The 26912-nt window shown below is 52.8% G+C and overlaps 2 protein-coding genes across 2 annotated transcripts; both read left to right on the top strand.

Annotated features, from left to right (window-relative positions):
* Window positions 1-768: 768 nt before the first annotated feature.
* Window positions 769-9039, top strand: TREML4 (triggering receptor expressed on myeloid cells like 4). Its single transcript, XM_036249454.1, has 6 exons — window positions 769-1047; window positions 1246-1575; window positions 3532-3595; window positions 4786-4913; window positions 6246-6328; window positions 7338-9039. Exons 1-6 carry the CDS (start codon window positions 990-992, stop codon window positions 7548-7550), a joined length of 876 nt encoding a protein of 291 aa, XP_036105347.1. The 5' UTR covers window positions 769-989; the 3' UTR covers window positions 7551-9039.
* A 13892-nt stretch (window positions 9040-22931) lies between these two features.
* TREM2 (triggering receptor expressed on myeloid cells 2) lies at window positions 22932-26457 on the top strand. The gene is made up of 5 exons (XM_036249282.1): window positions 22932-23075; window positions 24457-24807; window positions 25166-25256; window positions 26017-26210; window positions 26301-26457. Exons 1-5 carry the CDS (start codon window positions 23036-23038, stop codon window positions 26315-26317), a joined length of 693 nt encoding a protein of 230 aa, XP_036105175.1. The 5' UTR covers window positions 22932-23035; the 3' UTR covers window positions 26318-26457.
* The last annotated feature ends 455 nt before the right edge of the window (window positions 26458-26912 follow it).

The raw sequence follows: 26912 nt of genomic DNA, 5'->3' as shown, positions 1-26912 counted from the left end.
CGCCCTGGGCTTTCTGCTCGTTCTGCTGTCTGTCTAGTAACTCTGAGCGACTGTGACAATGGTTTTCCTTTCGCTCATCGAATGACAAATTCTTCTCTTTTCTTTCTGTAAATTTAGTTTTTCCATTACAGATTACTTTTAGTATTATTTTATATTGTTTCAGGTGTCCAGCATAGTGGCTAGATGATCATATACTTTCCACAGTGCTCCCCCAATATTTCCAGTACCCACCTGGCACCAGACGCATTATTGACTAGATTCCTGGTAGTCACAGGGGCCGAAAGAACAAATTATTTCTTGAATGTGCTTGATCAGCGTGGTCTTTCAACAAATGCTTATGGATATGAAGTGATAATAGTGGCCAGCTGGGAGCCGGGACAGGGGGACAGACTCCTGTTCTCCTCCTTCTCCTCCTCCCCCCTGCACCACCCCCCACCCCCACCCTCGTCTGCTTTGCTCTCCCCTGCCCTTGCCAGGGACCTTCCCTGCACCCCATCCCTGGAAACGACTCCCCACCCCTCTTTCCTATTCCCTCTCAGGCCCCACAGGACTTCCCCATTCCCAGCACACCTGTGACCACGGGGACCTCCAGAGGGTCTCCTACCTCTGTCACTCACCTCCAGCCCCCGTTTTTCTTGGGCGAGGAGGAGAAAGTTGAGGCTGAGAAGGAAGTGGGAGGACAGAGGAGAGAGAGAGGGAGGGGAAATGGGTTCTTATTTCACCACAGTTTCCTCTTGGGCTTCTACAGTTTTCCACACTCCAGTGGGAGGGAGCCAGCCTGCCGGGACAGAAAGCCCCAGGGCCTGGGCAGGGCAGGGGGAGGGGCCCCCTCTGGGCCGAAGCCCCCCAGACTCCCACTTCCCCAGCAGCGCCTTCGCGCCCACAGCTCTTCTTCCCACGTCGGGGCGGCGGGGCGGCGGGGCTGCACCCTGCCCAGCTCTCGCCCTCCCTCAGGGGCGTCCTGCTGCCACCAGCCCAAGAAGAGGGCCATGGCCTGGGAGGCCACACACCTGCTGACACTTGTCCTGCTGGTGCTCCTGGCCTCAGGTGAGGGGCAGAGGGACCGGGCAAGAGGAGAGAGGGCGAGGCGAGGTGGGCACCAAGGGGCTGTGCGCAGGAAGGGACCGGAGGTGGGCAAGGGGCACTGGGCGCAGACACAAGTAGAGGACTTCCTGAGGAGGGAGGTCCCATCTCTCGGCTCTGCAGGGGCAGCTGGGGGCCCCTGACCTGGCGGTTTATTCTCAGGCTCCTGGGAACAGCAGCCAGAGTCGCTGCGGAAACTGGAGGGGGAGACACTCTCCGTGACGTGCTGGTACAGGCCCCAGGAAGGCTGGAAGACGAAAGCCTGGTGCAGGAAAGTGTCCGCAGACACTTGTGTCCCGTTGGTCACCCACTCCAGGCCCTTGACAGTGCCTGGGAGGCCTCGGTACTTCATCCAGGATGTCCCCAGATTCAGCTACTTCACCGTCACCATGACGGAGCTCAGGGTGGAGGACTCGGGGTTCTACTGGTGTGGAACCCTCAACTCTCTCGAGTTCTCTGCTTCCAGAGCCATCCATCTGGTGGTATCTCGGGGTAAGTGCTCCCCGCCTGATGTGTGCTTCTCGGATTCCCTGGGTCACATGCTGGAGAGGACGCCAAGTCACTTCCTCCTGCCCTGTCCTAGCCGAACACCGAACCCTTTGCCCAGGGTCACCAGCTGCTTACAGGCAGAACCAGCTCCGGAACTCGGCCCGTTGGCTTCCAGCATTCTTCCTTCTCCAGCTCACGCGTTTCTCTGAACACTGTTGATTTGTAATGACCGTCAGGCTTCCTCAGCTTGAGCAAGACTGGCTTAGGGGTCCATTCCAGGGCACCCCTAACCCTGACCCTAATCCCCAACCTCCTCTCAAAGGGTTGTGCGTGAGACAGGGCACAGGTAACTGGATGGACAGACAGGAGACAGCCACAGTGAGGCAGATGTATGATGTCGGGGGTGGGCTGGGAGGGGGAGGGGACTCGGAGGGCCTGGGGCCTCACCCTGGACCTGCCCCTAATTTGAAAGACTTCAAACCTCAGAGTGGGCAGCTCGAGGTTACCCCAACCCTGAGGCCCGTGGGTATGCCTCCTGAAAATGTCAGTTGCAAAGCCCCCCTACATTTCTCTGGGGTGGTCAGGGGTCAAGCAGCACCTTCTCCGACCCTGCCCTGCTGCCCAGCCTGCTCAGCCCTTCGGCCAGCTGTGTGCCTGGCGGGCCCAGATCCGCTCCTCGGTCATTCTCTGCCCAAGCCTTGGCTCATTGCCCACTCCATGCAGGGCACAAGGCTCGGCTGTGGGGGGGGGGGGAGTGACACACCGGAGAACCCCTGTGCTGAAGGAGCCCACAGCCCAGCCTGGAAGACGGACGCGTAGACAGAGGGCGATGCTGTAGGGTGGCGGGCAGCATATTAGGAGCACGTTGGATGCAGGCCAGTGAGGGGAGGGAACAGATTGCTGGTGAAGGCCAGGGGTCTGGCTCCTCCTGGAGGACTCCCCAGAGGAGGTGGCACTACGAGTCTGGTTGGATGAGCAGGAATTTAACTGGGGAGACAAAAGGAGTGGGGAGGGAGGAGGGAGGCATTATAGGTCGAAAGTGCATGACAGGCGCAGAAACAATGAACAGAGAAGCGACTGTAAATGCGGCCAGTATACACGGGAAGGTGTGCCGTCTCCTCCAGAGCCACTGGCCTGGCGCGACCCCAGCATGCATCTGCAGGACTCGCGACCCCAGCATGCATCTGCAGGACTCGCGACCCCAGCATGCATCTGCAGGACTCGCGACCCCAGCATGCATCTGCAGGACTCGCGACCCCAGCATGCATCTGCAGGACTCGCGACCCCAGCATGCATCTGCAGGACTCGCGACCCCAGCATGCATCTGCAGGACTCGCGACCCCAGCATGCATCTGCAGGACTTGGTGCTGCACATCCCCACCCGGTCCAGGCCGTGCGTGGGCTCCTCCCCCCAGGGCTGGGGGCTAGAAGAGGGGTGACCCCTGCATGCATCTGCAGGACTCGCGACCCCAGCATGCATCTGCAGGACTCGCGACCCCAGCATGCATCTGCAGGACTCGCGACCCCAGCATGCATCTGCAGGACTCGGTGCTGCACATCCCCACCCGGGCCAGGCCGTGCATGGGCTCCTCCCCCCAGGGCTGGGGGCTAGAAGAGGGGTGACCCCAGCATGCATCTGCAGGACTTGGTGCTGCACATCCCCACCTGGTCCAGGCCGTGCGTGGGCTCCTCCCCCCAGGGCTGGGGGCTAGAAGAGGGGTGACCCCTGCATGCATCTGCAGGACTCGCGACCCCAGCATGCATCTGCAGGACTCGCGACCCCAGCATGCATCTGCAGGACTCGCGACCCCAGCATGCATCTGCAGGACTTGGTGCTGCACATCCCCACCCGGGCCAGGCCGTGCGTGGGCTCCTCCCCCCAGGGCTGGGGGCTAGAAGAGGGGGCCCTGGCGTGTGGGGCAAACAGATAGGAGTGCCCCTTCATGTTGTCTCTCCCAGCTCCAACCCCGCCCACCACCCAGAGCACCTGGAGGACCTTTGCCATCAGCCCTGTCATTGACAGGTACGTCCCCCCTCCCCTGTTCCTACCCCTCCACTGCCTTCCATCCATCGCCAGCTGTGCCAAGTGCCTCCAACCACACATTCCTGTGGATACCTGGCCCTCAGGGGGTGCAATGGGGGTCAGACAGCTCGCTCAGGTCACTCACCTCTCTGGGCCTCAGTTTTCTGTTCTGCAAAACGGGGCCAATAACATTCCCACCTTACGTCAGGGTGTGTTACCTTTGACACTATTGACATTTGGGGCCAGATCATTCTTCATCGTGGGGGCTGTCCTGGGTGTAGTAGAATATTAGCAGCATCCCCGGCTTCTACCCACTAGACAGGAATAGCACAAACCTCCCCAGTTGTGGCAACCAAAATGTCCCCAGACATGACCAAGTTTGCCTCGGGGGACACAGAGGACCCAGCGCCAGGCCTGCTTCTCCTTCCCTGCTCCCAGCCCATCTCCTTTCAGGGGGGCTGGCCCAGGCCATAGGGGTGCCCCACTCTGCAGCGACTACCTCCCAGGGCCTGGCTGCTGCTCGCCCTCTGCCCAGTGGTTCCTGGCCCCAGGCCGCCATTGGCCTGAAAGCAGGTTTTCTTCCTGCCCCCGTCCCCCCATTCCTCACTGTGAATCCTGGGCCCCTACCAACCTCAGTTCCTTCTCCAAGGCATGGCACCAGGAACCAAGGGGTGCCGCTCAGAGGAGCTGAGTGGTCAGTGTCCCTAGAGCTGCTGCCTTGTCCCGATGACCACTGACACCCCAGGCACCTTCCCTAGGGGCCTGCCATGCTGTGAGAAAGTCTACCTTTTGTTCTTCCTTTGACTTGGGGCAGGACCTATTAGAACGCATGTACCAGGCACAGAGCTGTCTGTCAAACGGTCTTCTCCAGGAGCTAACCGCGTCTCCCAGCGACGGGAGAATAGCTAAGGGAACGATGCGGGAGGGGTGAGCACAGATCCCAAAGCAGGGGCCCAGATGGCCAGTTAGGGGCAGCCAGCAGCCAGAGCAAAACTGGAGACCTCGGCAGCATCCCTGCTTTACCGAGGCGGAAACAAGCCCAGAGATGGGTGGCACAGCGAGAATGCCCGGCCTGCAGGGCAGGAACCGTGACCGTGGGCTGCCTCCTGACTGCAGGCCTGGGGGCAGGACGGTTTGCCTGCAGAAGTTTGGCTCCGACTTTCCTCACCTGGCTGGTCCTTACTCCAAAGCCCCCCAGGCCAAGGCCACTGGAATACCAAGGTCATCTCCAGCGTGACGGTAGTCCTGCTGCTGCTGCTGGTGTCCACTCTCCTCGTGATCCTGTATCTCCGCAGAGCCCGAGGGAGGGCCAGGGCAGGTAACCCACAGGTGTCCACTGTCCTCATGATCCTGTACCTCCGCAGAGCCCGAGGGAGGCCAGGGCAGGTGACCCGCAGGTGTCCACTGTCCTCATGATCCTGTACCTCCGCAGAGCCCGAGGGAGGCCAGGGCAGGTGACCCGCAGGTGTCCACTGTCCTCATGATCCTGTACCTCCGCAGAGCCCGAGGGAGGCCAGGGCAGGTGACCCGCAGGTGTCCACTGTCCTCATGATCCTGTACCTCCGCAGAGCCCGAGGGAGGCCAGGGCAGGTGACCCACAGGTGTCCACTGTCCTCATGATCCTGTACCTCCGCAGAGCCCGAGGGAGGGCAGGGCAGGTGACCCACAGGTGTCCACTGTCCTCATGATCCTGTACCTCCGCAGAGCCCGAGGGAGGGCAGGGCAGGTGACCTGCCGCGGCTCTGAGCAGACCGAGTGCCCAGCCGCGATGCGGTGCCCGTGAGCCATGAGACAGGGTTTTCATGCCCGTTTACCAACAAGGAAACGGAGGCCTGAGAGGCCAGTGCCAATTTGCCGAAAACGGGGTATTCTAGTATTCATTTGGGATCACGTATTTTGTCATCTTTTTAGAGTTAAGAATTTTTTTTTCTTTATTGATTTTAGAGAGGGAGGAAGGGAGAGGGAGAGGGAGAGAAACACCGATGAGAGAACACCAATCGGCTACCTCCTGTGCGCCCCCTACTGGGGATCAGGCCCACAACCTGGGCATGTGTCCTGGGAGCCGGCCACCTCCTGGTGCATGGGTCGATGCTTAACCACTGAGCCACAGCGGCCGGGCTAGAGTTAAAGATTTTAAAACAAATTGCTCTGAAGACCTTTCTGGCCCGCGGTATTGCTTGTGACGGTCGCCATCAGTGTGAACACTGCCTTCCTAAAAGTACTTGGAGCACTTTCGAATCTCCCGAGCCCTCAGTTTCAGCATTAGTCCCAGGTAAGGTGACCAGGCCGGTGCCTTCTGATGACCCTGCCTGGTGTGCTAGTGTTTGTCCGACACAGACGCGCTGCGTGTCTGTAACTTCACACCCAGTGACGCGTCCGTTGACCTAGAATTGATCTACTTTGCCCTTTTGATAGAATTAGACATGGGCAGCCAGTTTGATTTGCTCTTTAGTTTAGTACTAATGTCCACTTTCTGGACACAAATCTGCGTTGGCACCTGCTACCTCCTCAGGCAGGACGGTGTTTCCCAAACCAGCCCAGCCTCCCCCTCAGGCTCCCTTCTTCCTGGCCAGGACCTCCAGCCCCGCGCCGAGATCCTGGGAGAGGGTGGAGAGAGGTCCCTCCTCTAAACCTGACTTTTATTCCAAAGGCAGGGACAGACCCGCTTGTGAGGATGAGGCTGTGCACAGGACGGATCCCTCCCTGGGACAGAGGGAATCTCAGCTTTCCTGGGTACCTTTGATTTTGTTCTTCTTCTTTTTTTACTTCCTGCTTCTATTTGCTCACAGTTTCTATTAATTCAGACTCTCATCAGGTCCCAAATGCCCCGTCTATGCAAAATATTTTCTCTATATTTCCCAACTTCAAACTCCTCAGAGAGTTGGAGCAGCTAACCACGCTTTTGACCTTCCCCCCGGGGGAGATTTCTTTTAAAAAAAAAAAAAAAATGTTCTTTATTGATTTGAGAGAGAGAGGAAGTGAGAGGGAGAAAGAGAAACATCGACTGGCCACCTCCTGCATGCCCCCCACTGGGGGTCGGGCCCAGAACCTGGGCCTGTGCCCTGACCCAGAATCGAACCGGTGACCCCTTGGTGCATGGGTCGACGCTCAACCACTGAGCCACACCGGCTGGACCGTGGGAGATATCTTGTAATGCTGACTCATCTGGTGGGTCATGTGGCTCAGTCACCCTTGGTCCCATCAGCTGTGGGGAGGGGTGTGAACTGGTAAAAACCATGGTTTCCTAGAGTGCTCTGTTATCAGGAGCTGGGGGCTGGGCTGTTTCCTTTGTGAAGATCTGAGACTCTTAAAATCACAGCATCACAGAATTGGGAGGATCTGAAGTCGTCTGGTCTACCCTCTGTGAATGATCTCCCTACTAAGTGTTCTGTTAGCTCAAACCTGAGCGCACACAAGGCCCCCGGAGAGCTTCTTATGCCAGTGTCCTGGGCCCCGCCCCAGAGGCTTTGGGCCAATAGATCTGGGGGGATCCCGAGACAGCGGTGCTGGTGCTAGTGCTGCTGGCCCTCGGACTGTGCCCTCTGAAACCTTCCTTACTCTTAAACCTGTTGGGGGTGGTGCCCTGGCTGCCTTCTGCCATCGCCAGACACTGCAGGATTCACACCCTGGCCCACACCTTGTCCCTGTCCCCGTCCTCGGCCCAGCTCTGGGCATCCAAGGGCCACTGACCACTCCCAGCTGTGATCTGTACAATGGATGTCTGTCTGTCTTTGATTCCCAGGGCTCCAATCAGCAGGTGGGCTCTGGGGACATCCACTATGCCTCACTTATGCACCTGAAGCCCTTCAGCCCCGAAGACTCCATCTACGTCAACACCCACGCCAGCCCGAAGCCCACAGCTGACCCATTTCTGCCTGTGGAATATGCCAGCATCCCTAAAAACAGACCGCGGCACTCCCAGCCAGCCGTCCCGCCGGAGGTGCCCAGGACCTGAAGGTGAAAGTCACTCGCAGTGAGCACCCGGGGGAGAACCACGCTGCTCCCCAGGGAGCGGGTGACTTCTTGTGGCCGAGACCGTTCCAAACCAGCAAGGCCAAAAAGGAGAGGAGGAAGGGGGGCACAGGAAGAACAGTCCTTATCAACCCGTAGGGGAGAAGCTCTGAGTCTGAGGGCTGTGATGGGCAGGCTGTGGGGACCCAGGGATCTGGATACCTGCCTGCCCCCTCCGCAGGGCCTGGGAGGAGAGACATCAGCACCGAGTTCAACTAGATGGGATCTGAGTAACGCAATCTTCGCCTCCCTCTCTGACTCTCCCTTCCTTCCTGACCACGGGCTGTGAAGTCCAGATGGACTATGCAAGTTCCTCTATTGGTGACTGTCCCCGTGACAGCCCCTCCCTTCACTGTCCTCTCAGGGTCTCAAAGCTAGGCTGCAAAGTCCTGTCCCTGCTACACCAGCTCCTCCTCTCCTTCTTGGCCTCCTGATTCTCACCATCGTCATGAACAACCCTGCCACGCCGCTGGCAGTGTCCACTGCTCGGGCCGGGGAGCGTCCTCCCCCCCTGCGGTCACACAGCTACTTCTGAACTGGCCCAGGCTGCTCTGCCTTCCGTGGAAACCCCCATCCCTCTGCTGACTGTGGCTCAGCAGCGCAGTGGGCGAGGGGGCGCCTGCTTCCCCAAGTGCACTTTCACGGGGCCCTCTGGAGACGGGGCCTGGAGAGTGACTCAGAATCCTGGAAACCCCAGGCCACGTGAGCAGAAGGGCTGTGCCCTGCCACATTACGGGACAGATGCCTAGAACTGCAGACTCATTGCTTCTCAAGGGTGACATTGAAGGTCATTGAATCCAACTGCCAATGGGAAGCCAGACCCCTCTGTGACATTCCCATGAGTCACAGTCTCCGAGGACAGGGGACACGCCTCTCCTGCTCAGGTGGCTCTTCGGGACATGCTTCTGTTACACAGCAACTTGCTTGCCTTCCATCCCAGTGGGCCCTCCGCCTTGTGCCCAGGATGAAACCTGAGGGCCAGGCCGGGCCGGGCCAGAAAGGGAGTGAAGGGGGGAGAGAAGGGGGGGCGGTTTGAGCCCTGTGGGCTGACGAGAGGATGAGTCCTTCCTGGAGGAAGGTGGGCTAAGTGCCTGTCACTTGCGACATCTCTGCAGACACCATCCCAGCAATGAGGATGTGGTTCTGTCCCAGTGAATGTCTCCACGGGAGTGTGACCATGCAGACCTGTAGGGCCAGGCACGGGGTGCGGGAGGCGGGGAGCAAGGAGAGAGCAGGATGCTCTGAGTGACACCTCGGCTTCTCGCACCCAGTGCTGCCTTCCTGCCCCGCGCTCCTGCAGCCCAGATCGGACCGCCAGAGGCAGGGCCATTGCTCCTACCTGACCCGATCTTGCCGTGAAAAGCTCATTGGCGCCCGGCCGGTGTGGCTCAGTGGTTGAGCGTCAACCCACGCACCAAGAGGTCACCAGTTGGATTCCCTGTCAGGGCCCAGGCCCAGGCTGTGGGCCAAATCCCCAGTGGGGGCATGCAGGAGGGGCCAATCGATGTTCTCTCTCATCGATGTTTCTATCTCTCTCCCCATCTCCCTTCCTCTCTCTAAAATCAAAAAATAAAATTCAATTAAAAAAAGAAAAAAAAAAGAGATCACTGGCATTCATTACACCTCATTGACCTCTGGCCCTTCATAGCTCCAGGCTTCTGGCAGTGCATCTGTCTTGGTCTGTATTTCAGTCCACATACCCCTGCTCGCCACAGGCCCCCAACCTGGGCTTCTTGCTGGCATGGCTCTGGAGTAGCACCAGGAGCCATTCTGGGGTCGGGTGCCTCACAAGCTGACACACCTCAGGGACGTGCTCAGACTAGAGCTCCTGGAGTTACCACGTCAGACACGTGCCATGTGGCTGGGGACAGAGACCCATTCCCGTGAGCTGACACTGACGGAGCGCTTCTCCTGGGCTGCGTCCCCCTGCGTGCATTAGTGGCCTTAGTGGCTTAGACCTCCCTCTTAGGTAAGTACTTTCCCCCATTTTCCAGATGGAGAAATTGAGGCAGACAGATTAGGTAATTTCCCAGAGTCAGACAGCCAGTAAATGGTAGATCCCAGATCCTGAAGTTTTAACCCTGCTGCTTCTAAGTTCCTGTTCCTGTAAGAATTTACCGGAGAGTGTGTGTGTGTGTCCATGTACACAGTGGATAGATGTATGACAAAACAATGACAATACAAAACAATCACGGCTTCACTAGGAGGGTGGCTGACTCAGCCGGGGAGGCAAGGGGGGAGATCCCTCATGAACCAGTGACCTCAGACAACAGAGCTTGGGTTTCTCCTGCCCGTCCCACCCCAGGGAGGGCACAACGATCTACCCAGATGGGGAAAGAACACTGGATTCCGACATGTGCCTCACACAAAATTCAATTCCAACTGCGTTATGAACACAAATGACATTAGCCAAACCATAAAATGTTTAGACAAAAACAGAAGCATTTTTATGACTTCAGGGAACAGGAAGACTTCTTCAGCACGGCATCAAAATAAACAAACCGAAAAGGGGAACTGTAACATGTTGGACTACGTTCACGTGACAAACTCGAGTACAAAAGGAGATGCAGACGTACAAGGGAGGGTGAGCACAGACAGGGAGACGGCCCTGGCGACACACAGGACCAATAAAGGGTTAGTATCCAGAACTTATAAATCAGTTAAAAAGCCAAACCATTTTCAATTGGCAAATTATAGGTAAGAAAAAAAAAAAAGCCCTGGCCGGTTTGGCTCAGCGGTTAGAGCGCCCACCTGCGGTCTGGAGAGACCCGGGTTCGGTTCCCGCTAAGGGCGCGTACCTCGGTTGCAGTTTGTCCCTGGCCCTGGTTGGTCGTGTGGGTGGCAGCCACTCGATGTGTCCCTTTCACATCGATGTTTCTCTCTCTCTCTCTCTTCCTCTCTCTCCCTCCCGCTCTATCTGAACAAAAAATGGAAAAATGTCCTCGGGTGAGGATTAAAAAATTAATTAATTAATTAATTAAAAAAAAAAAAGAAAAAAAATTCAAAAACAAGAAAATGAAAAAAACCAAAGGTACATCAACAATGTTCAACTTCACTAGTGTTCAAAGAAATTCAAATCTCAACTAAGTTACATTCATACCCAGTAGACTGGTAGGGAGCTTCAAACACATCTGAAATGTTTTATTTAAATATATGGTATTCATAGTAGAGAATCTCAAATTTTTTAGTTCTGAGAATCCATGATAATAATCACAGAGCCCTGGCTGGAGAGGCTCAGAAAGGTCGCCAGTTTGATTCCGGTCAGGGCACATGCCCAGGTTGCAGCTCAATCCCCAGTAGGGGGCGTGCAAGAGGCAGCCATTCAATGTCTCACTCTCACATCTACATTACTCTCTCCCTCTCCCTCTCCCATCCTCTCTTTCCAAAAATCAATAAACTATTCCTTAAAAAAATAATCACAGGAAAAAATTCTAGTTATTTGAATGAATTTAGGCACTTCAGATGACATTTTTTTCCCTGTAAAAATGCACATAAAACCACAAGGGTTCTGTCACATTAGTGATTTATATAACGTAGAGGCAACAACAGACTTAAACGTGGCATTGTGTATAAATTCTGCTGTTAAGTAAGTGTGTTGTAAAATTCTATCTAGTACAATGTAAGAGAGAACATAAGCTTTTTATTTCCTAAATCTGAACTACCTTTTCCTTTCTTCATTTTCAAATATAGCAAAATATTTAGATTTGACTAAGCTGGCCAATTAGGTACATTATTCTGTATACTTAAAATATTTTTCTTTTCTTTTTTTTTTTAAACTCATCTTTATTGTTGAATGTATTACAGATGATTCTCCCTTTATTTCCCATTGACCCCCTCCTCCCCAGTCCTGCCCCCCTCCTGCCTTCCCCACACTAGTGTCGGTGTCCATTGGTTATGCGTATATGCATAGAAGTTCTTTGGTTTATCTCATCCCACCCTCCCTCCCCCTTTCCCTTTGAGGTTCATCAGTTTAACAACCAATTGTACTTCTTAATTCCTTCATCTTTTTCACCCATACCCCCAGCCCCCACCCACCTGGCAAGTTCTCTGTATCTATGAGTCTGTTTCTGTTCTGCTTGCTCATTTTGTTTGTGGATTCAATTGTTGATAGATATGTATTAATTGCCATTTTATTGTTCATATTTTTGTTCTTCTTTACCTTCAAGAAGACCCTTCAACATTGGTGATGATGAATTCCTTTAGCTTTTTCTTGTCTGGGAAACTCTTGATATGTCCATCGATTCTAAATGATAGCTTTGCAGGATAGAGTAATCTTGGTTGTAGGTGATTGCTTTTCACCACCTTGAATATCTCTTGCCACTCCTTTCTGGCCTGCAAAGTTTCTTTTGAGAAATCAGCTGACAGTCTTAAGGGAACTCCCTTGTAGGTAACGGACTGCTTTTCTCTTGCTGCTTTTAAGATTCTCTCTATGTATTTAACCTTTGTCATTTTCCTCTAAGGCTTGTCAGTCTGTATCCCACCTCTATGTCTCTGGGTTAATTTTGTTCATCAGTTTGTTTAGTTCATTATATTCCACAAATAAATGAGATCATATGATATTTGTCTTTCTCTGCTTGGCTTGTTTCGCTTAGCATAATACTCTCCAGGTCCTTCCATGACATCTCAAAGGATAAGAGATCTTTGTTTCTTATAGCTGCATAGTATTCCATTGTGTAAATGTACCACAGCTTTTTTATCCACTCATCTACTGATGGACACTTGGGTTGTTTCCAGATCTTAGCTATTGTAAATAGTGCTGCTATGAACATAGGGGTACATATATAAAATATTTTTAATTAAAAAAAAATAAAAAGGCTAATGTAGCCCAGTGGGTGTGGCTCAGTGGTTGAGTGTCAACCCATGCACCAAGAGGTTGCCAGTTTGATTTCTGGTCAGGGCACATGCCCAGGTTGTGGGCCCAATCCCCAGTGGGGGGCATGCAGGAGGTGGCCAATCGATGTTCTCTCTCATTGATGTTTCTATCTCTCTCCCATCTCCCTTCCTCTCACTTTAAAGTCAATAAAAAAAAAAAGTTATTGTAAAAGGCCAAACAAGAGTTGACATGGATATAGCCGAGGGTGCTGGCTTAGAGAGAGAGCTGGGGGCACCACTTAGCCTGAGGAGAGAGCTAAAGTCATGAGGGCAGTGGAGGACCAGGGACAGGTGTGGGGGGAAAGGGAAGGGGAGCGAGAGGGAGGAACTGAGGAACACACAGAGATGTGTGGCCAGTCTGGCTAGAAGCCTGGAGGCCAGTGAGAGGGACATTTAGAAGAGAGAGCCAGTTTGGGGAGGAAGATGATGAGCTTAGAACTGCAGGGCAGCTGAGCTTAAGCAGCTGGAGATGAGAGTCTGGAGCTCAAAAGAGAGACCAGGACTTACGGTTGACCCAGAGAAGAGTGGCTGGAGGAACCCCGACTCTTTTGGGATATATTTTTGTTCAGGTGATGACAGAAAGACAAGGATTGAAGGACAGAAAGAAGAAGCAACCTAGAAGTCAGACAAATAACAGTATTTCACAGTGCATCAGCCAGGGTAAGCCAGCTGCTATAACAAACAAGCCTAACAAAGGTGTATTTCTCACTCCTGTCACAGTACAGCGGGGTTGGTGAGGGAGCTCTGCTCCACACGGTCACGCAGGGATTCAGGTTCTTCCAACTAGTATCCTCTCAGGCCATATCAGGCCTGAGAAATCAATACCAGCTACCCTCACACGCCTCACCAAATTAGCCTGACAAAATACTGCAGGCTAATTTTGAAGTCGATAATTTTGTATGGCCTGTGAATGATGTTATAAATATCTAAATGGCCCCTGGCAGGAAAAAGATTCCTCGCCCCTAGGCCCCTCCACTGGATCCTCAGCATCTGGGTGCAAATGAAAGGAGAGAGAACATCGATGATTGCACAGGAGGCTTTATGGGCCAGGCTTGGAAGGGGCAAAGGTCATTTCTTCCAGAACCCAGTCACTTGACCACCTTCCACAGCAAGAGAGGCTGGATGATAAAGCCTAGCTGTGTTCTCAGAAGGAAAAAGTTCAGTGAGCAACTACTTAGTCTCTTCCAAGAGTCAAAACATAGTGAAAGAGAAGTTCTAATGTAAATTTTAAGTCCAGGGCAGCTTCCCGAGGGCTCAGAAATCAGGCCTGTCTTCTCTTTGCTGACTGCTGCCACCTGTTATCCTGCTTGGGCTTCTTTCTCCCCAGAATCCTGACTGGAGTTCTCAAAACTAGCCCTCTTCCACCCACGGCAGCTGTCACACGGTAACCACAACACAGGCGGTCCTTCATGATGGTCCTGTCTTACAGGGAGATTCACACGAGGACATCCAGGCTGACACCAATCAAAAGCCATCAGATTAACCTGATACTTTACTCTGTTCCTCCAGGAAACACACATTTACCTTGCTGTCAACACCTGGTGGTCACCTTGTCACATCTCCCCATCCAGTCTTCCCTTGAGCCAGCTCTCCTGGCCCTTCCATCCATTGCTCACCCACTGAAGTCCTGTCCCCTCAGGCCAAAAACTGAGAGATTGACAATGTGGGAGAATGTGTGGATCCTCCATATCTCACTGGTCCCTGACGTGTTCATCTTGCTTTTGAGGACTTGAGATGTTTGAGTTTGTGGGGATGGTTTGGAGATGTGGGCAGGAGACTGACTACAGGTGGGTTCCGCTACATGACAGTGACCTTGGAGCACAAAGCGAGGGTTTCACAAGCTGAAGCTTATTGCAGCTTTTGAAGTATTTAGATTCGCTTCCCAGTGCTCCATAAAACATTAGTATTTTAAGAGACACTAATAAGTGTGTAAAAATAACCCACACTAGTAATATATTTTCCTCAAACATTTGAAGGTAAGGAAAAATAAGTTATGCTTATCACAATTTGCAAGAGTCAACTCTTACAAACTCTTAATAGCCATTAATAGGAGGTTGATTAAATAGATTATGCTATATCCGCATCAAGGCATATTATATAAACATTACAAAAGTGAAGTACAACTTAAATCTGTTGATATGGAAAGATGATTTGGATATATTAAATGAAAAAATGCAAGCCACAAAATACTATACCTAACATGAGCTATCGGTGTTTGTCTCTGTGTGTGACCCTAGGAGAAAGACTAGATGGACATGCACTGAAATGTTACTAGTGGTCATCTCCGGGGAAGAACTCCCACTCACTGAAGCTGTTGAGAGGACTGGCTCTGGGGCCAGACTGCTCAGCTCTCAGTCTGACTTCCCCCTGAATGAGCTGTGTGCCCCTGGACAAGGTATTTCCTTTCTCTGGATCTTAGCTACAATATCACTTACCTTATAGGTAATGATGTAACACATTTGAAGTGTAGAGAACAAGATCTAGCACATAGTAAGCACTTAATAAATGCTAGTGTGCCCCTGGCCTGTTTGGCTCAGTGGTTAGAGTGTTGGCCTGTGGACCAGAGAGTCTGGGTTCGGTTCCCACTAAGGGCACGTACCTCAAATGCAGTTTGTCCCTGGCCCCAGTTGGGATCATGTGGGTGGCAGCTAGTCGATGTGTCTCATTCACGTCGATATTTCTCTCTCTCTCTCTTCCTCCCTCTCTCCCTCCAGCTTTAGCTGAAGATAAATGCAAGGATGTCCTTGGGTGAGGATAAAATAATAATAATAATAAATAAATAAATGCTAGTGTGTTTTTTATGGTTGAATTATGGACAACTTGCTTTTTAAAGAATCATTTTTAATATATTTTGTTCACCTAAAAATGAATTCAGTATAGTTTCTTAAAGATTTTTAAAATGCTGAACACATTTAATATTGTTATTCTTATAATAGACATGGTCTCCATTTCAGGTTGTGCTTCACCTACGCGTGGCAGGTAATTAATTGCCTGTGGCTTGAAGGTAGGATGTGTGAGCTGCCGAGAAACTGCTGATAACCTTGATGTATTTAATTTACTTAGCAAAGCCTTGGTACAGCTTGAGAGTTATAATCTCAGCATTGGGTCTGTAAAAACTGTTTCTACATTGTAATTTTTAAATCTTGGCTTAACTCTTCTTGGGGGAATTGATCAAATTTTGCAGCCAGTAATTTGTCTCCAGGACTAATTTTGCTTTCTACTCTAATCCGGGCACAAGGGATAACCCCAGAGCTTCAGCTGACATCTCAGAAACGTCATTTGAAAGGGTTTTGTGGTCGGAGGACGTTAGGGAGGGCTGACCTGGACTCGTTTCCCTGTTGTCCCAGGTTGCCCCACGTGCTCGCTCGCTCGGGTGCAGGGAAAGCGGGGTGACCTCACTCGGGCGAGGGCATTACGAGGAAACAGTGCCACCTAGTGGAGTCCGCTCAGCGCTGGAGCGGGAATCCGCCTCTCTCTGAAGAGACTTGTTTTCTTCCTCCAGAAAGGCTGCAGTTTTCGAACAATCTTCTTTTATTTTTAAGGCATTATGCTCCCAGCTGTAGCAAGACCAATCTTCCATGTGCAATCTCTGGGGTCAAAGCCTGGATCCCCATTTCCACCCCGATGGGCGTCCTGACTTCCCAACTCAAGCTCAAATGAGATGCTCAGTGTGTCCTTTAGGCTGAGGTGGCCACACAGGTCCCCAGCTCTCTCTGATGACTCATTCGAAGGCCCTCTTTACCCTCCAAGCCCAGGGTATTGGCTTCCTAGAACCCATCTGCTACAGACGTACAACCACCTCACCACCGCGTCCACCCACGGAGAGGCAGCTCCGCTCCCATGCGGTGCACCTTCCAGCTGGCGTGGTGCCTGGCACACCGCAAGTGCTTGAAAAATATCTGTGGAGCAAATGAACGTGCCCCTGGCAGAGTGCTGCAGGCCTTCCCGTCCACGCTGGAAGACTGAAAGGGATGCCGGATGAGAGGGAGATGGAGGCGAAGTTCCCGCCCAGGAACAGATGTACGCACCACAGGGTCCGGTCTGATCAGTTCGTACAGGGCACTTTACAGAGCGTGGGCAAGGGTAAGGGAGCCAGCAGGACATGCTACTGCAAGACAGGGAGCTGCTACCACACAGACTTGAGAGAACAGGGAGAGGGACAGGGCTGCTGCCGCTCGGGACAGGGGCCGCCTGCAGGAGCTGCGGCTACGAGGAAAGCAGCCATGTCCGAACCTCGCCAAGCCCTCCCGTTGCTTGGACCGAGCAGCAAGCCAATGGGCTGGAAGCCTGGGCCAGGGAGCTCAGAGGGGTCATTCTCCCGGACACAGCAGGACTGAGCAGGGAGAGCGTGAGTCGGGGCGGGGACAGGAGTCAAGGGTGACCAGCACTGTGGTCCAGGATGTCAAGGGCAGCAGAAGAGCCAAGGGGAGAAGGGCTGGAAGGAGGTCACTGGTGACTTCTAGGAATCAGACTCAAGGGATCCACTGAAGACCGTGAACAGCTCAAAAGTGGTACATGATAATGAGAGGGGGCAACTGGGGGGCACAGAGACAAGTGCGGGTCGGAGCAGGCAGACTGTACCCTGGAGGGAGAGGTGCTGGGGCGGCGTTGTTGGAGAGAGTGAGAGGCCATGGGTGAGAAAGTAAGTTCCTAGGGATGAGCGAGAGCGAGAGTGAGAGCGAGAGAGACACTGAGAATCATCTCGGAAAAGAAAGTGAAATTTGGGGATGAAGATAGGCAGATGGAAGAAAGATTTTTGAGAAAAAATATATTCAAGAAGGAACAAAGTAATACCAGCTACTTCTCTGAGCACTTAACAATGTGCCATAACTTTATACACCCAGAGAGTGAAGCCAGCCCAGAGAGTTAAGAAACTTGCCCAGGCCACCTAACAGGTGGATAACAGAGCTGGGCTTGAGCACAAATCTGCACCGGCCCAAGGCCTGTATGCTTAGCCCCTACCCTGTTCCAGCTTCTGTCGCAGTCAGTCTTTCAGTCCCCACACGTTGACCTGGGTTAGAGATTTCCCCAATCCCAGCAGGAACCTGGGCCAGTTCTGATCCACTGAGTCAGCAGGTGAGAGTTCCTACGCTTGTGCCCCGGCCCATGTACCTATGATGCCTTGTACCAGGTTTAGGGCCTGGGTCCCTGCCTCCATCACTCACTTCCTGGGAGATGTCCTGCCCTGAAAACAGGAGTACTTGGCCTTGGACAAGGGCTGAGATCTGTTAGAAGATGCTAAGAATGGGGGGGTCTCCTCAGCTGGGAGTGCCAGGCAGCGTCGGCACAAATACAAAGAGAGAAGCGGGAGGTCAAGTCTGCGCGAGGTCAGAGGGAGCGAGAGGCTGGGGCTTGAAGACGGGGATTTGGATCCAGGATGGCGAAATCAAGTCAAACCAAGACAAGACCAAAGAGGGAACTGGGAAAGGGAAGTCTTAAGAGGCTGCTCATCAGAAGATGACATTTGTGGACTCTGATGTTTGAGGCTGGTGGCCAAGGGTCGGTGGGCACCACCAGTGAATCCCTCAAGCCCACCTCTCAGGCAGGCTGGGAGGGGCTTTCCCAGGTTGGCTGATGGGGTGTCCTGATTGTTTGAGTGTTTCCCATGCCAGTAGATCCTGCCTCACCCTTCCCGGGGCGCTGACCATGGTCCTGACCACACTCTCGTACTTCAGCTGCTGAGGTTGGTTACACTGGGGATGAGAGCGTAAGGGAGGGTCTGAAAGAGGGCGAGGATGCCCACAGACGACAGACTTGATTTATTCTTAGAGAAGGAGGGGGTGGATAGGAGGATGTGTTTGAGGAGGGTGACAATTTGGAACAGCTGCTATCGGAAGTTTACCAGGCACTCTGACAAGGCAGCTGTGACATTTCGGCCAAAGTTAGACATCAGGACTACTTCATGTACCAGTCATGCTGCTGGTTCTGAGGCTTCTGCAGTGGTCACCATCATACCTGGGGGTCCTGGGTCTCCAAGAGACCTGAGTTCCTTAGCACCGTGACCATGTGGTTAAATGCACGCATTGGTGAACGTTGATGTTCAGATATAGTGATAGAGGGCAAGAGATCTCTGTGCCAAATGTGAGGTAGCAGGTATCTCGGAACTCAGATTTAGCAAAGGGAAGGGAAGGACCCTGTGCTTGGGAGTGGGGGTTGCTGTACAAATGTTCTCATGCTCAGATATGAAGAGCAGGGACTTGAACCACAAACTGGCACAAGATAAGGATGAGAACATCGGATATGCACAGGACCCTTTCTAAGGTAGACTGGAAGTGAGAAGAAGGGGTCAGAATGGAGCATAAATGGGCCAGACAGTAAGGTAAAGAGTTATGAGACTGTTTAAAAAATCCTCGCCCGAGGGTATGTTTTATTTATTTATTTTCTTAGTTTGGTAGTGGTGGTGGGTGGTGGGGGAGTTGTGGGAGTATGTTTTTTTTTTAAAAAAAAAATAAATTTAGCCCTGGCCGGTTTGGCTCAGCGGTTAGAGCGTCGACCTGCTGTCCAGAGAGACCCGGGTTCGGTTCCCGCTAAGGGTATGTACTTCGGTTGCAGTTTGTCCCCGGCCCTGGTTGGTTGTGAGGGTGGCAACCACTCGATGTGTCCCTTTCACATCGATGTTTCTCTCTCTCTCTGTTCCTCTCTCTCCCTCCCACTCTACCTGAACAAAAAAATGGAAAAATGTCCTCGGTGAGGATGATAAAAAATAAAATAAAATAAAATAAAATAAAATAAAATAAAATAAAATAAAGCAGTGGTTCTCAACCTTCCTAATGCCATGACCCTTTAATACGGTTCCTCATGTTGTGGTGACCCCCAACCATAAAATAAATAAATAAATAAAATAAATTTAGAGAAAGCAAGAGGGGCGGGGGGAGAGAAAGAGACAAGAGAAACATCGATAGGTTGCCTCTCTTACGTGCCCTGACCGGGGATCAAACCCACACCCTTTTGGTGTGCATGATGACGCTCCAACCAACTAAGGCACACCAGCCAGAGCAAGGTTCATGGGACTTTGAGTTCTGCTTCTGCCTGAGATCTACAAAGCTGGAAACATTTAAAATAGTAACAAAATCATGAAATACTTAGGTAGAAATTTAACAAGATACGTGCAAGATTTGTATGCTGAAAACCATAGAACATTGATAAAACTATAGAAGAAATGAGTACATGAAGAGCTAACCTGTGGGCATGGTCAAAGACTCAGTAGTGTTAAAATGTCTAGTCCCCACCCTCCACATCTCCAAACTGAGCTATGGATTCAATAATTCCAAGCAAAAGTCCAGAGGCTATTTTGGTGGTGGGGGGAAGAAATTGACAAGCTGATTCTAAAATTTACATGGCAAGGCAAAGTACAGGACAGTCAAAACCATTTTGAAAAAGAACAATGTAGTTGGATTACCCACACTACCTGATTTAAAGGCTTGTCATAAAACTACAGTGAGTAGTCAAGATGGTGTGGTATTGGTGGAAAGGTAGACACAGAGATCAATAGAACATAATGGACAACCAAGAAATAGATCTACACGTCAATTGATTTGTGATCAAGATACTAAGGTGATTTAAAGGAGAAACGATAGTCTTCTCAACAAATGATGTTGGTAAATTGGACATCCATAGGCCAAAAGGAAAAGAAAAGAAACACAAATCATATTTTGCACCATATGCAAACTTAACTTGAAATGGATTATAGACCAACATGTAAAACCAGAAACTATAAAACTTCTAGCAGAAAACGTTTGTGACTTTCAGATAGGCAAATTTTTCTTAGTAGGCCACAAAAAACACAAATTATAAACCAAAAAAAATCAATAAATTGGACTTTATCAGCATTAAATCTTCTACTCATTGAAGACACTGTTGAGGAAGTGATAAAACAAGCTAGAGACTAGAAAAATACTTGCAAATCATATATATGATAAAGGACTTGTATCCAGAATGTATAAAGAATCCTCACAACTTAATAATAATGATAATGATAAACAATTGAAAATAGACAAAAGATTTGAACTAATACTTTGCAAAAGGAGATATGTATGCAACAGGCAAAGAAACAATGAAAGATGTTCAACATCATTAGGCATTAGGAAAAAATAAATTAAAAACATAATGAGCCAGGCCTGTGTGGCTCAGTGGATTGAGTGTTGTCCCATGGACTGAGAGGTCCCAGTTTGATTCCTAGTCGGAGTCCATGCCCAGATTTTGGGCTTGATCCCCACTAGGGGGCATACAAGAGGCAGCTGATCTATGTTTCTCTCTCACATCAATGTTTCTCTCTTTCTAAAAAAAAAAAAATCAATAAAAACATTAAAAAAAGATATTTTAAAAAACCATAATGAGATATCACCATACACCTATTAAAATAACTTAAAAAGAAAACTGACAGTGTCAGGTCTTGACAAAGATGCAAAAATGGTACAACCACTTCGCAAGAACAGTGCAGCAGTTTCTGCGGAGTCAAACACACTGTCCACGTGACGGCACTACCCGAGGGAAATGGAAAGAAACGTCCGCACCACATATATGTACATACATAGATGCGTATAGTGGCTTTATTCATAATTGTCCCAAACTAGAAACAACTCAAACGCTCACCAGCTGGTTCAGCCCCACAGGGAGATACTAGTCAACGATAAACAATGAGTTCCTGAGAGGTGCGACTTCACGCATGCGGAGCGCATTTTGATAAGCGAAAACAGCCAGACGCAAAGGCGACCCGCCGTATCATTTGTGTGTGTGACATTCCAGAAAAGGCAGGACCTAGGAACAGAATTCAGATCAGAGCTGCCAGGGCCTGGACTGGAGAGGAAGGAAGTGGCTAACAGGGGCACGAGGGAATATTGTTTTGCTGATAGAAATGTTCTGTATTTTTTTTTTTTTTTATCCTCACCTGAGGATATTTTTCCATTTTTTGTACAGATAGAGTGGGAGGGAGAGAGAGGAAGGGAGAGAGAGAGAGAAACATCGACGTGAAGGGACACATCGAGTGGCTGCCACCCGCACGACCAACCAGGGCCGGGGACAAACTGCAACCGAGGTACGTGCCCTTAGCGGGAACCGAACCCGGGTCTCTCCGGACCGCAGGCCGACGCTCTAACCGCTGAGCCAAACTGGCCAGGGCAATGTTCTGTATTTTGATTAATGGGGGTTGTTACATAGATGTACGAGTTTGTCAAAATTTATAGAATTGGACACCCTACTGGGATGAATTTCTCTGTATGAAATTATACACCATTAATTCAGAAGGGTCTTGTGCAGTGATCTTCAGGTGGCGTAGACCCTCATTCCCTAGGCACCTAGGTCTAGACTGGGCAGCTGACTCTCTAAATGAAGAACTACCTTATGTTCACCACCAACTACCCATCTCCACGCACATTCCCTGTCCATACGATACATGCATGGTAAATACGAATAAATACATGCATGAAAGAACCAACCAGACTGTTTGCAGGAAACCGAAGCAGACTGAGGATCTGTAGGTGGCTGTGGGCTCCTCCAGCCTCTCCTGCCCCTGGGCATTGCCAGCTTCCGGACCTGTCCTGGCTCGCTTGGCGCTCCACACCTCTGAGCCTCTGCCATGGAGGTCCCTGTGCCTGGGTCACCCTTCGTAGACCTGCACCTATGGCTCAAGCACCCCCACCCAAGATCTCCAGAACATGTCACGTCCTGTCCTGTCCCACAGGAGGATGGGGAGTTCAAGGTGTGTGTGAGCACAAACCAATGGTCGTGTGAGCATGTGCCCGCAGGAGGCGTCCAGCTGTGTAAAGGGGGCTAAACTTGGGCTTTCTCCTGCTAACTAGGGTAACAGTACTAGTTAATTTTGTTGCGTACCTGCTATATCCTGCTAACTAGGGTAGCGGTACTAGTTAATTTTGTTGCGTACCTGCTATATCCTGCTAACTAGGGTAACAGTACTAGTTAATTTTGTTGTGTACCTGCTACATCCTGCTAACTAGGGTAACAGTACTAGTTAATTTTGTTGCATGCTTGCTGTGTGTCCTGCTCTCTAGGGTAATGGTACTCATTAATTTTGGCGTGTCAGGGCCTGTTCTAAAGCATTTTGCCTGGGAAAATCCATGTCATGCTCCCAATAACCCTAGACACGATTATTATTCCCATTTTACAGACACAGGAGCTGAGACAGAGGCTATGACTGTGGCTGCACACATAGGAGGTGAGGAAGAAGGGATTTGAAGCCACAAGTCCCGTGTTCCTCGCCACTGCCACACTACAGGGACACCAGCCCCGAGAGGACCGGAAGGGGCTGGGGTCTGCAGCCTCGGACCCTGCCCAGCCCCGGCACAGATGGAGGGCTGACCTCTAGAGGTCTGAGATCCTCAGCCTCCGGCTCCGAGGCTGCAGTGCGGCTCCTCCTCTCCTCCTCCCCACACCCCTTCCTGAATCAGAAACCCAGACCCCAGTCCCAACTGTTGCTCAATCCCAGGAGCCAGTTCCTGTGAGCAGCGCCTGGCATGCCTGAGCCTCTGCTCTCTGCAGCTCAAGGGAAAGACGAGATCTTGCACAAGACACCTCGTGTCCCCCTCTGCAAGGGAGGGTGACATGGAGCCTGTCCGGCTGCTCATCCTGCTGTCTGTCACAGGTAGAACCCCTTCCCTCCGTCGCTGGTGGCTTCCTTCCGTGGACGGGCGGGAGGTGGGGAGCGCCGAGCGGAGGGAGGTTGGCGTCCTCGCGTCTCTCCCGCCCGCCCTGTCCTGCACGCTGTCCTCTGCGGGATCAGGACCCGCCGCCGGCCTCCTCAGACGTGGGCAGGCACACGGGGCCCGGGCTCTGGCTGTGTGGAAGGAAGGAGTTTTGATGGTGGCATCTCAGGTACTAGCTAGTTGCTGGGGGAAGTTTGGGGGGCAGTAGTCAGAGCCCTGAAATTTATGAACCACTGAAGCATAAGACTAGCCCCAGAGGAGTGGCAGGGTGGGAGGGAGGAAAGAACCTGGGCTGAGAGCCCTTGTCTTTGGGGTGTCCCCCCCCATTCTTGGACGATCCTCTGTCCTCCGCCCTGGATGGAAGTGAGGGGGCCAAACATGTCTGTCATTGAGCTGGGGGTTGACACCCCCCGTTCTTGCACACACTGCCTTTTCTCATTAGGGGAAGGGGCCTCGTGCTCCCCAGAGCGGCAGGCAAACCCGGGTGAGGGGTCGTCCCAGTGAGGCCCTGCCCGGCTGGGTGGGGTGCGGCAAGGTGGAGGCCGAGGGGTGGCTGAGACGCCATGTGGAGGGGCTACTGCTCACCAGGCCTCTCTGGTTCCAGAAGGCAGGCCACCAGCTCCCCAGTCCCATCTTTCAAGTTTCTGTCACCGTATGGCTGAAGATGGGGTGAAGAGAGGGGGACCGAGAGGGGACGTGGAGGCAGAGGTCTCGGGTGATTCTTTGCAGCCCCCGTCCTGGAAATACGCTGGTGTTCTAAGCCCATCTTCCCCACTCCAAGGAGGACCCCCAAAATAGCAGCCTCATGTCTCCCCCAAAATAGCGCTGAGACGAGTCCATCGTGAAAGGGGAACAAAGCCACAGAAACAGGGAAGCTGGGTGCTAAAGGGCAGAAGGACAGCGTGCAGGGCAGCGTGGGCAGTGGCAGAGGACAGGCACGGCCAGGGCGGGGGTGCAGCCCTGCTCTGGGGGTGCAGTGGGGTGAGGAGAGGTCTCTTTCCCATGTGGAGGGAGAAGATGTGCAGAATAGGACTGGGGGAACTTCAAGACCAAATGTTTTGGAAACAGGCCCAGAGAGGGACAGTTACTTCTTCAACGATGCTCAGCAAGTCCAACGATGATAGAGCCAGACCCAGGACCTGGGTTTCCCGGCTCCGGTCTCCCATAAGCACCTGCCTGGGCTGTGCCGCCTTCTTCCAGCTTCTTTAAGAACCTGAGCCCCTTCCGGGCAAGGTTTCTGTCTCGTGTTCACTGCACGTAGTCGGTGTTCAATGAAGATCTGGTAAATGATAAAAGAGTGAATGCGTGTCTCCCCCCCAGGGCTGTGCCGAGGCCTCAACACCACGGTGTTCCAGGGCCTGGCAGGCCAGTCCCTGCGGGTGTCCTGCCCCTACGACTCCCGGCAGCACTGGGGGAGACGCAAGGCCTGGTGCCGCCAGCTGGGCGAGGAGGACTCGTGCCAGCGGGTGGTCAGCACCCACCACTCGTGGCTGCTGTCCTTCCTGAAGCGGCGGAACGGGAGCACGTCCATCACAGACGACACCCTGGGCGGCAGGCTCACCATCACGCTGCGGAACCTGCAAGCCCACGACGCTGGCCTCTACCAGTGTCAGAGCCTCGGCGGGAGGGAGGCCAGCACCCTCAGGAAAGTCCTGGTGGAGGTCGTGGCCGGTGAGTGGGCAGGGCAGCTGCAGCGCCCGGGCCTGTCCTCAGTGTCCGTGCCTGGGACCACGCTCTGGGCTTTCGAGGACCCTGGGAAACCCACGCTGGAGGTCCTGTCCCCCTACTGAGGGTCACTGGAGCCGCAGTCACTGAGCTCCTGGGAGGTGGGAGGCACGGCAAAGGCTGTTCCCACGGAATCCGCAGCACTGTCCCATTTTACAGGTGAGGAAACTGAGGCCCAGAGAGGTTAACAACTTGGTCGCACAGGGCCAGAGGCCACAGGCCTACAACACCCAGAGAGGTTCCCCCACCTCGGCAGGCTGCCTGGGGCGAGGGGGCACAGGGTCACGGGCTCTGTCTCCCACAGACCCCACTGATCGCCAGGACCCCGGTGCGCTCTGGATCCCCGAGGAGTCCCAGGGCTTTGAGGACGCCCAGGTGGAGCACAGCATCTCCAGGTGTGGTGACAGCTCTTTCCTAAGGTCCCTGGTGGACTCCTACCCTGCAGACGCGGGTCCCAGAACCACACGTCCCAGGGCGGTTAGAGCAGGAAAGGGCCTGGGTCTGATCCCATCTAAGCAGCCTTCCCACCGGCCACTGTGTGTTGGTGTGACTGCGCCACCTGCTGACCTGTTGAAATTCTAGCCCTGGCCGGTTTGGCTCAGTGGTTGGAGTGTCGGCCTGCGGACCAGAGTCCCAGGTTCGGTTCCCACTAAGGGCATATACCAAAAAAAAAACAACTGTTGAAATTCTTTTATAACAGTTTGTAAATAGCCGCAGCTCCAGGACTCCTGAGTGGCCAGCCTCCTGCACCCCCCTCGACAGCCCTACGGCAGCCCCACAAGTCAGCAACAATGAATGTTCCAGTACAAAGCTGAGGTCCCCAGACCTGCTGGTTCAAGGCTCTGTACTGGTGTTCAGTGTTGTTAACATAACCCCGGAGCACACCTGTGCCCCCGCCACGCACACCCCTCCCCCACATCATAGCATCACGTAGGGCAAACACTGTCCAGCGAGTAAAGGTGAGGGGTTTAGATGCCAACCTGTGCCTAGAACTCAGGTCTCCTGAATGCAGGCCCGCCGAACCCCACAGAGCTCCATCCAGGGAGGGTGCTGGGTGCGGGGAGCTGCCCTGAGCCCCGGGAAGCTCCTGGTGTCCCCCCATCTTTCTCTGAGGCCCCTTCGATGCCTCCTACACGCTCTCCTTGTTTCCACCAGGAGTCTCTTGGAAGAGGAGATGCACTTTCCACCCACTTCCGTCCTCTTCCTCCTGGCCTGCGTCTTCCTCAGCAAGCTCCTGGCAGCCAGCGCCCTCTGGGCTGTGGCCTGGCATGGGCAGAAACTGGGGCCGCCTCCAGCCAGTGTGCCCGACTGCAGCCACGACCCAGGTCACCAGCTCCAGACCCTGACTGGTAAGCTTGGGGAGCGCAGTGTGGCTGGGGTGGACGGGCTGGGAGGGGCGGTGGGCGAAGAGGGCATGCGAGTAACTCAGTGTGTTGCAGGGCTGAGGGACACCTGAGAGGAGAGGACCCCACGTGGGACGAGGCCCTGGAGAGGTCTGCAGGGACCTCCCCAGCCTGCACACTCGCCCCTCAGCCACCAAGACTCCTGGTTCTGCTCTGGCAAAACCCCACTTTGCCTGCACTCTGCTTGCCCTTGCCCCAGGGATGTGTGGTGTGTGTGGTGTGGTGTGTGGTGTGTGGTGTGTGTGTGTGGTGTGTGTGGTGTGTGTGTGTGTGGTGTGTGTGTGTGGTGTGTGGTGTGTGTGTGTGTGGTGTGTGGTGTGTGGTGTGTGTGGTGTGTGTGGTGTGTGTGTGTGTGTGTGTGGTGTGTGTGGTGTGTGGTGTGTGGTGTGTAGTGTGTGTGTGTGGTGTGTGGTGTGTGTGGTGTGTGTGTGTGGTGTGTAGTGTGTGTGTGTGTATGTGGTATGTGGTGTGTGTTGTGTGTTGTGTGTGGTGTGTGTGTGTGGTGTGTAGTGTGTGTGTGTGTGGTGTGTGTGTGTGTGGTGTGTGGTGTGGTGTGTGTGTGTGGTGTGTGGTGTGTGTGTGTGGTGTGTAGTGTGTGTGTGTGGTGTGTGGTGTGTGTGTGTGTGTGTGTGGTGTGTGGTGTGTGTG

This window comes from Molossus molossus, unplaced genomic scaffold, assembly GCF_014108415.1.
Source record: "Molossus molossus isolate mMolMol1 unplaced genomic scaffold, mMolMol1.p scaffold_m16_p_8, whole genome shotgun sequence".
Taxonomy (NCBI): domain Eukaryota; kingdom Metazoa; phylum Chordata; class Mammalia; order Chiroptera; family Molossidae; genus Molossus; species Molossus molossus.
The sequence above is the reverse complement of the archived record's forward strand: the minus strand, read 5'-3'. Positions and strand labels throughout refer to the sequence as shown.